The sequence below is a fragment of the Geospiza fortis genome, unplaced genomic scaffold (assembly GCF_000277835.1).
Source record: "Geospiza fortis unplaced genomic scaffold, GeoFor_1.0 scaffold188, whole genome shotgun sequence".
Classification (NCBI taxonomy): Eukaryota; Metazoa; Chordata; class Aves; order Passeriformes; family Thraupidae; genus Geospiza; species Geospiza fortis.
In genome coordinates this window covers 2,641,319-2,650,786 of record NW_005054337.1, presented here as the reverse complement: position 1 = coordinate 2,650,786, position 9,468 = coordinate 2,641,319, and the positions used below count along the sequence as shown (strand labels likewise).

The window sequence follows — 9,468 nt, the reverse complement described above, 5'->3', positions numbered from 1 at the left end:
CCGGGCCGGGGGCGGCTGCGGGACCCAGCTGGAGCTGAGGGCTCGAGGCTGAACCCCCGCGTGTGAGGGCTGCGGCGATTGGAGTTCCAGCATCCCGGTTAGCACAGGATCAATTAAGCTCGAAAAGACCTCTGAGATCAGCGAGTCCAACCTCTGACCCAACACCACCATGTCCAGCAGAGCAGGGCGCTCAGTGCCACGTCCAGCCTTTCCTTGAACACCTCCGGGGACGGTGACTCCTCCACCTCCCTGGGCAGCACCTTCCAGTACCGAATGACCCTTTCTGTGAAGGAATTCTTCTTGATTTCCAAACTAAACCTCCCCTGGCACAGTTTAACGCTGTGTCCTCTTGGCATGGGTTGGCAGAAGAGCCCGACTCCCATCTGGCCACAACCTCCTTTCACGGAGGTGGAGAGAGTGGTAAGGTCATCCTGCAGCCTCCTTCTCCAGGGTAAACACTCCTGCCTCCTTCACAGGACATCTGCTGCAGACTCGTCCCCACCTTCATTTCCCTTCTCTGGACATCCTGGTTGTACTCCCAGGCTTCTTCTCCCCACAGCATTGATAAAGGATAAAAGACTGGTTTAAATCAGCACCATCCACTGCAGGAGCCCATCCTGGACTGGGATTCTGGCAGGGTTTCACCAGCACTTCTGGTACCTAAGGTGCCACATGCAGGCATCAGCACCTTCTACTCATATACATATATATAAAAATAAAATATGTATGTGTATATATCTCTATATTATATATACACACACATTACAATACTCATTGCACTTCTACTCATAATTACATTTTTCCACTTACTTTGTGCAGACTTCTTTTTATGAAAGAAAAATAACATGAGGCACTGTAAAACATGAAGTCACTGAGCCCTGCCCAAATTAACAATGAAAAACACGTGTTTTGATAGATGCAATAAATCTTATTGACTTTATTACACATTGTATTTTAGGATCACTTTACATTCCTAGACAAAAGAGATGATACAAATAAATATAAGCTGTAAAACTATGGACAGAACTATGGACAGGTTCTTTTTCTACAGATCACCTAAGAGAAGGTGGAGGTGGGTGTATCTCCAAGGAGCTGAGAGTTGCCATTGACAGCTGTGCCCACAGAAGGATCCTGGGTCACCTCTTCAAAAAGAAAGGGGGCTGGAGAAGGCAGTAAGCACCTGGATCCCAGAGAGTCAACCCCCCACTGCACAGTGCAGCAGGCAGCACCAGCGTTCTCATTTCACTTCCATCTCTGTAGCTAATTATGGCTTTTGCAGGTTCTCTTTTTCAGTCTGTGTTTGAACACAGCAGGAACAGACCCCCAGGAATTCCACTGAACTGTTTAAAGACTGGTGCACAGCCCAGCACAGACAGGAGAGAGGACAGGTCCAGGTACTCAGGTGTTTCACTGAAGCTCCAGCGCTGCAGGTTCAGCCAGGACAGACTTACACAGCCCCGACTGACTGAGCACTGCCTGCTCTGATCTGTATAAGGCACCAGGTGCCTGGCAGAGGTATGTGTTTTAGAAGATTCAAGCAGCATGCAAATATTTTTAAAAAGGCGTTAGACCTAAGTTAAGGATTTAAGAAAGTGCTTTAATTCCTATGCTTCAGTGTCTGGTGGCACTTGCTCCCCGTGGCCAACTCCTGCTCCATGCCACTTTTTTTTAAAAAAAAGATCCCATTATACAGATCAGAGCAAAGACAATTATGTTGAATGGTAAACATTCCTATGAAGAAAAGGTGATGGTGCAAGGCTGTCCCAGGGCCTCTTCCAGGAGTCCAGCTGGATTTCCTGCCTTTGGTTAACCAGCAGGAAGCCCAGATGGTTCAGATAACACCAAAGAAGGGCAAACTCGGCAGGAATGTTTCTTAAAAGCTTCAACCCAGAGCTCAGCTTGTTTTGTACAGCTTAAGACAATGTATCTTAACATCAGTGCCACTGAGCATCTGGTGAGGGTTAAGTCCTTTGGAATGAGAATCCAAAGGCTTCTGTAACAGGCCCGAGATTGCCCATGAATACACTGACCAAATCTCCACCAAGCCCCAATTTACATACAATGACTAAATATGCAGATTTATTCTTTTCCACTCTACTGAGTTTCTTTCACCTTGCTAATGAATTTCTACAGAGTTAAAAGCAGAACGTCTCTGACACTGGCTCATCAACATGAAAACAGGTTTGCACTGCAGAGCTCCATGGTACCAGCCCTGCCACGAAGGCAGTTTCCAGCATATGAGTTTAATATAGAATAGAATTCCCTATGGGATAGTAGCAACTGAGGAAAAATGTGCACATGTGCAGACACAGATGTGTCTGTGTATGCATTATTCACATAAAACATGTGTACATAGGTATGTACATACACGTGGTTATATATTGTGCTGCTGTTTCAGGGTTTTAAACCTCCCCCCTATTTAATTTCAATTCTCTGAGCACTTAAACCATACAATCATCTTTTAAAATGTCCTAGTACAGAAGATTATGTGCTGGAGAGAAAGAAGGAAGAGAGGGAAGAGAAGGTGGTTATACTATGCAACAAAAGCCAGTTAAAAGGCTCTCAGGATATAAACAGTGCCTGGTGAAAATGAAGATTATGCTGGGTTTCCATGTTCAGGCTGAAAGAAATTGGTCATGTGCCTGTTCTCTCAGTTATAAGTAAATCCCTCCTTTTTCCACCAAAACTATTATATATGTGTATGTGTGCATACATGTGTATACAGATATTAACCTTGTGGCCCAGGAAAGCAGTCCAGGAATGCAGCAGCCAAGTTGGTGTTCAGGGGGCCCACCTGGCCCACCTGGGCACCGTGCCTGCAGGATGCACAGGTGAGCTGTGCTGAGCACTCAGTTCCTCCTGCTTAGGGGGTCAGTAGAAAGGAGCTCTCCAGCCTGGATGAAGTCACTCCGTGGACACTTAAGGAGCACAAGGCAGAGTCCACACATCAGAGCATGTCTGCAGCCAGGCAAGTCCTCACACACTCACACGTGTCAGTCTGGAGGGAGTCATCAGCGAGGGAAAACAGGTAAAAATGTTCACAGGATGACAGCCAAGAGCAACCAGAAAAAGTAACATCCCAAGTCTCAATATACAGTGAACTAAAACTTACAAATGAGCTGTGGGACACTAGACAGGGACACCTTACTCTGTCCTTAGCGTGGAGTTCCACCTCCCTCTACCCTGCTACACGAGCCTGCTTTAGTCATAGGGCAGCTTTGCAATGAGACTGTCAAAAGCAGGAGTTCTCCCTCCCTTGTTTTCAAAGTAAAACCCCTGGAATTAACACCAGCTTCCATCACCAGCCTCAGTTAGGTCGGGTTCACTCCCAGCAGGCTCTGAGTGGGCTGGGAGGTGCAGAGAGAAATCTGCTTAACATGGAACAGGTGAGGCACAAGAGGCACTGAATGCTAAACCTCCTTAGACACCAAGGGAAGGGACCAAACTCCCAGGAGTGCACTCAAAGGCAGCTCCAAGGTCCAGTGCTCTGCCCAGCTGAGAGTCTGAGCCTGGCAGAGAGAGCTCTGAGCTGGTGCTACGTTTTTCATCAACAGTGGGAGGCATGAGAATATGGCCATAAGCCATTAAAGATGTCATATGGACACTGGGTTTAAATGCCAGGGGTAAAGATGGAGGCAAGAGAGAGGAGGAAGCTGTGGAGCTGACATGGCATGCAGAGGTGTTCCTTGACAAGGTGGTTCCTGTTGGTAGGGGTGAGGTCTGTAGGTCAGCTTAGAGGGGCCCTCACTTATGCCTGTAAACAAAGAAAGGACTTCAGATTCTACTGCTTCCTTTCTAGAGACCACAGAGGTGTTTTTGAGACCCTTTTCTGTCCTACAGCCCTGTGGGGAGGCACAGCTGTGTGGTGGTGAGGACATGCTGGCCACTGCCATCCTGCCTGAACCCCAGGTGGTGATGCCAGCCTCTCAAGCAGGAAGAGGAAGAACCATGCACCTTGTCGAGTTTGAACAGATCCTCTGCTTTTTAACCTCTTTTGGCTCTCACTGTGGAGCTGCAGAGTGGTGGTTCTGTGGAGATGACTTTCAACTCTGTCTTCTCGGTGCCCAACAGCCAAAAAGCGCCGTGCAGCAGAAGGGCTGGTGCAGGAGGAGGACGGTGATGCTGTGAGGTGATCCCCATGCTTCCCATTGCTCCTAACACACTGTAACGTACCTCATGCATTTTTGATTTCCTAACTAAAATCCATTTCCCACAGAGGCCAAATGCTGAATTGCAAGCACGGATCTTCCCATGGCTCAGTGTCCCTGGACTGGCCTGAGTCAGTTAAACAGCAACAAGGCCATCTCCAGGGAAAGGGGCTGGAGGCTGGCCAGGAGCTCTCTCTGCAGGTTTGTCCTTGTCTCTGCTCCCAGAAGGTAAAGGCTGTTCCCTCCCTGGAGAGGAGTTGCTGATTTTATTTTGGAACAAGCCCTCGTGACTGTGGGTAGAGCTGAGAAGTGGGGGTGCCTGATCCTGATGCAGATCCCACTGATTTCCTTCCAGTTTTCGGTCTGAAGAAGCAAAAAATGAAAATATAAACAAGAAAACTTCTAACAACATCACCTGCCTTTCCAAAATTAATCTGCAAAAAGCTGATTTTTTTTAACTGGAGTTATTCTCTAATAAGCAGTTTCAGCTTTTTCTTTTGTCCTATGTCCTACACCCTGAAAGAAGGTTGTGGCAAGGTGGGGGTTGGCCTCTTCTCCCAAGCAGAAAGTGACAGGCCAAGGTGAAACAGCTTCAAGTTCTACAAAGGGAGGTTGAGGCTGGATATTAGGAAAAATCTCTTCACTGCAAGAGTGCTTGAGCCCTGGAATCTCCATCCCCTGCTGTGCTCAAAAAATGAGTAGATGTGGCACTTCAAGATAAGGTTTAGTAGCATGGTGGGGATTCAGCTGGAGGTTGGACTCAAAGGTCTTTTCCAACCCTAATGATTCTATGTTCCTTTTTCTATCTCCTTTACTATGAAGCTCAGCTTCACTTCACTGATGACAAATGCTGACCGACAGCAACTGTACTTGCACCTCTCCTGTGGGCCAGGGAAAGTCCAACTCACCTGGGTTTTGATTTTTTATTTGAAGAGCTCTCAAAGGTTGAGGCGTCCACTTGAATCTCATCTTCATCCTGCAGAGCTGCTTCCAGAGCTGCCTGAACCTTGGGAGCAATGGCTGGACCCTCGTAGTTCCTCGTCGTCCGGCTGGGCGCATCCAATTCCAGTAACACGACGTTCTCTGCCTGAGAGGGGAAAAGCAGAATCAAAGTCTCCACGTTTTCACACAAACTGTTACTTTGCCCTTCAGAAATTTAATCTGAAGTACTTTATAAATGTGTGCCCGGGCACTACAAATTTACATCTCAAAGAAGAACACCCAATCCCCTCTGGAATCCGCATTCCCAATCACAGGGTGAAGAGGCAAAGGTTCAACCACATGTGGGCTTACCCTGTACCGAACAGCTGTGTGATTCAGCATGGACGTCCTGGCGTGCTGGCTCAGGGGCCTCTTGTACCCCACAGCAGATACTGGTCTTTTCATCATCTGCTGGTTACTAGAGAAAAACAGACTCAGGCTGTTATACCCTAAAACCAAAAGCTCCCCTTGGAGTTTATGAGCTACAACTCCTCTTGGAGTTTATGAGCTACAACATCTGCAAATTCCATGCAGAAATCTGTTTCAACACAGCAGAAACCACCCAGGCTGCGTTTGTAGGAGCAGGAAAGAAATATGATAGGAATGCACTGATATTTTAAGGGCGAATGCACTATTACATGTATTTTACATTTAATTATTGGGTTTGCCTAATAGAAAAATCATCATATCTCAAGAATTCCCCTAACTGTACATTCGTATTTTATAGCACCTATTAAGAGGAATAAATTGATTTATTTTATCTTATTACACATCAAGAAGCTGTGAACTCTCGAGGGTCAGTTTAAATCCCCAGTTCAATCCCTCTTTTGTTCTTGACAGCTAGAGGGTTTCCTGTGACCTGTAATTCCATCCCAAGAGCAGAAGTACACTCACTCCAGACGGGTTATGGGATGTAGTTTCCAGTTGTCTTCCTCTTCATCAAGGAATGCTCTGTTCATGATCTTATTCTTTTCCTCCAAGGGAATAAAGTTTTCAATAATCAGGTGCCTACATTCAACCACAAAAATGAGAAATATACAAGAAACGTAATTAGCAATGACTTTCCTCACTGCTCCTCTCCCACTGATGTAATAAAACCCTGGAAAAGGAGGAATGGTTTCATTTTCTCATGGTTAAATCTTATTCCACAAGTATGTGCAAGGCAGTCCCTCCACTCCCTGCCCCGAGAAACCCTCTCTGTTACAGTTAATAGCTTACTTAAGTGATGGGGCTTACTTTAGCTTTAGTTCCCTGGTGAGTTCATTCTGGGTCTGTTCCATTTCCTGGCGCCCCTTGATGTGCTCTTCTTGGAGATCATGGATCTCTGCCTTCACAGCTTGCAGCTTGGAAAATAACTGGAGCACACAACAAGAGCCAAAATCCGTCACTTGCCAAAGCTCCTCTCACTTTGACACACAAGTTGATTTTATTCCCAGCCTGGCAGACAGGGAATCATTTTCTTTTTACCTTTTTGAGCTTTTTGGTCTTTATGTCCACCTCTTGCTGAAGAGAACTGTAGGTCTCCTTCAGCTCTAGTGTTTCCTCATCCTGACTCTCCATCTGTTGCTGGATTTCTCGCTCCCGACGTTTCTGAAGAATGTGAAAATATGGCATTAAAGACCTCAATTACCTTGTCATCTCCAGCTGACACACATGCTGAAGGGCATGCTCAGGATGGGTTTCCTTCCCCGCCTTTCAGTTTTTCATATCTCTTGCCACAGAAATACCAGAAACATCTTATTTGTCCTTATTTTGCTATTAAAATCAGGTAGTGTGAACAAGGCTCAAGCTTCAACTAAAGGAATCAAATGGCATATTTAGAATTTATTTTCTTTCCTTTTTATCAGTTTGTACTGGTTATTACATTTAAGAATCACCAATAGAATTTGCATAACAAAAAATAAACTTTTAGCAGAGAATAAAGACCCCTCCCTTCAGCTAAAGGCTGAACTGGTACTCTTAGAGATCTTAGCAATACTTCCTCACTTACAAACAGCTCCAATCAAGATAGGAGGTAAATCTTTACCATGAAAAGCTAGAAGAAAACTTTTATAAACCTTCATTACATATTTCAAATAATGACAAATATGACACAAGCCCTTCCCCCTTCTTTTCAATAAATTATTGCCATTAAACCAATTCTAGGGTTAACCCTGGGAAAACTTTCTGGTAATTTCCCTGACACAATGTTTTACAAAAGTTCAGCAGCAAGGCTTTTTATACAAAATTACAAATCTCCTTCCTTGTACCTGTTCAGCAATTTCCTGTCGTTTCTGTTCCAGGATTTTCTGCTGTTCATTTGTGTGATCCACAATATTTTTCCCTCCCACCAGCAGCTTGCTTTCCATTGTCTGAAAAGAAAAACCAGGGTCAGAAGTTTCTCTCAGTGACTACAGAGGGTAACTTTCTCTCCTATGGATACAACTTCTTCAGGGCAGCTCCCTTATTTAACCTTCTCTTTCAAGGCAGCTGCTACAGGAATCACTATTTCTAAAAATTCCTATAAAACTGTGGGATTAATGCAACAGTAACTTGTTTAGAATAAGGCACCACTGCAATGTGTGGCAAAGCTGAAGAACCAAAATGTGTGCTCCCTTGTAAATAACTTGTTAATGATCTGTAACAGAAGGAAACATTTTTAGTGCCACAGCTTGTGAAAAGATGCATTGTCTTTTACTGTGCCAATTGCTTAAGATCAGCACAGAAGAACAATGAAACAACTCATGAATATTGAAATATGTGATTAATGGTGGAAATTTCAACTTCTGGCTAGAAATGGTTTCTTTTAAAATCTTCCAACCCAAACACAAATCACTATCCTGGAAACCTTCTGTGAAATATCTTTCCAAATTGGGAAACCCTTTATTTTCCCCACAGCCTAAGGAAATTGCTTTCAAAGAGTATGACCAGGAAGAATTCTACCTTGATTTTAGCACTCAGCATCTCTGTTGCTTCTTTCTCTCGCTTCAGGTCTTCCATTTTCTTCTCCTTCTCTTTCAGCAGCCTCATCTTTTCTTCTGCTACCAAGCTGTGATCCTCGACTATAGCTTTCTTCTCAATCTCCAGCTTTTCTTGTTGCTCCCTCCAATAGTCATCTTTGTCATCTCCTTCATCCTCGCCCTCTTCAGTGTCCTCCTCCTCTTCCCCACCCTCCCTCCTCCTTTCCCTCCTCTTTCTTTTGCCAATAGACCGTTTTTCCAACTGTGCCTTGAGTCGAGCAATCTCTTCCTGGAATTCCCGCAGCAGAGCCTCCTTTGGATCCTCGTTCACCTGCGGCTTGTTCTTGATGTTTTTGGCACGGTTGGCATATCTCAGTGTGGTCAGGGTCTCCTCTACATTGTAAGAGGCAGGGCCTATATTGGCCACCATCACAGTTTTGGCATTGCCACCTAATGAGTCCTGGAGCAGCCTGGTCAGCTTGGAGTCCCGGTAGGGAATGTGCGTGCTTTTGCCATCTACCAGGGCAGAGATAACGTTGCCCAAAGCTGAGAGGGACAGGTTGATTTTAGTGGCTTCCTTCAGCCTCTCCCCCTGTGCTCCAGTCTTTGCCTGCCGCTCGCTGCCTGCCAGGTCCACCAGGTTGAGCTTCCCCACACGGATGTGGTTCTCTCCATCCAGCCCCAGCTCGCTGCACTCGATCGTGATCTGGAAGATGGCGTGAGATCGAGAGCTGTGCTCGTTCATGTTGGTGGCACCGACGGAGCGGTTCTGGTTTCCCAAATTCATGATGTGCTCTATCTCTTTGACGCTTTTCGTGACAATGGTGGTCAAATCCTTAACAAAAACCCCCGTGTCTGGTCTCTCCTTCAACTCCAGCCGCTTGGACTGATCCTTTGATAACAAGTCTCTGATTTCTTCTTGGTATATTTCCAAATAAGACGCTCTAACTAAGTATTGCTGATTTTGAGATCTAGAGATGTGGGTGAAGATGTGCTCAAATGAATTGGGGATGACCCCTCTCTTCTCAGGATCACCACGCACCCCTTCCATCGTGTATGTTTTCCCTGTCCCAGTCTGCCCATAGGCAAAGATTGTCCCATTAAACCCTTGCAGAACAGAGTCCACAAGAGGTCTGAAGGTCTCATCGTAGAGTTCGACCTGTTTGGAATTCCAGTCATACACAGCATCAAAGGTGAACGTTTTAGGCAGTTCATGAGATGATCCCCGTGGATTCTTCACTGAGACCTGCCCTAACTTGACATCCACATTGACAACCTTCTCATAGGAAGCAGTTTGCTCCTTGCTGTTCATGGGCCGGCAGCGCACGACCACCCGCACGGACTCGGAGCTCTTTGCCTTGGACATGACGGCGGCGCTGTGCCTGCTGTGATCCTGCTGA

The 9,468-nt window shown here is 45.8% G+C and overlaps 1 protein-coding gene across 1 annotated transcript; it reads right to left on the bottom strand.

Annotated features, from left to right (window-relative positions):
* Positions 1-907: 907 nt before the first annotated feature.
* Positions 908-9,462, bottom strand: KIF3B (kinesin family member 3B). The gene is made up of 8 exons (XM_005422199.2): positions 8,052-9,462; positions 7,379-7,480; positions 6,597-6,719; positions 6,366-6,484; positions 6,024-6,137; positions 5,442-5,547; positions 5,057-5,235; positions 908-4,511 (listed from the first exon to the last, which is right to left on the bottom strand). The coding sequence occupies exons 1-8, from the start codon at positions 9,432-9,434 to the stop codon at positions 4,415-4,417; spliced, it is 2,223 nt and encodes a 740-aa protein (XP_005422256.1). The 5' UTR covers positions 9,435-9,462; the 3' UTR covers positions 908-4,414.
* Positions 9,463-9,468: the final 6 nt, after the last annotated feature.

Excerpts from the sequence above, each read along its gene's own strand:
- KIF3B (XM_005422199.2), bottom strand. The coding sequence starts at position 9,434 with ATGTCCAAGGCAAAGAGCTCCGAGTCCGTGCGGGTGGTCGTGCGCTGC. Across the intron at positions 6,720-7,378 it reads GACAGGAAATTGCTGAACAG|AAACGTCGGGAGCGAGAAAT; the intron begins GTACAAGGAAGG and ends CACATTCTTCAG. Across the intron at positions 4,512-5,056 it reads AATAAAAAATCAAAACCCAG|ACCGAAAACTGGAAGGAAAT; the intron begins GTGAGTTGGACT and ends TTGCTTCTTCAG.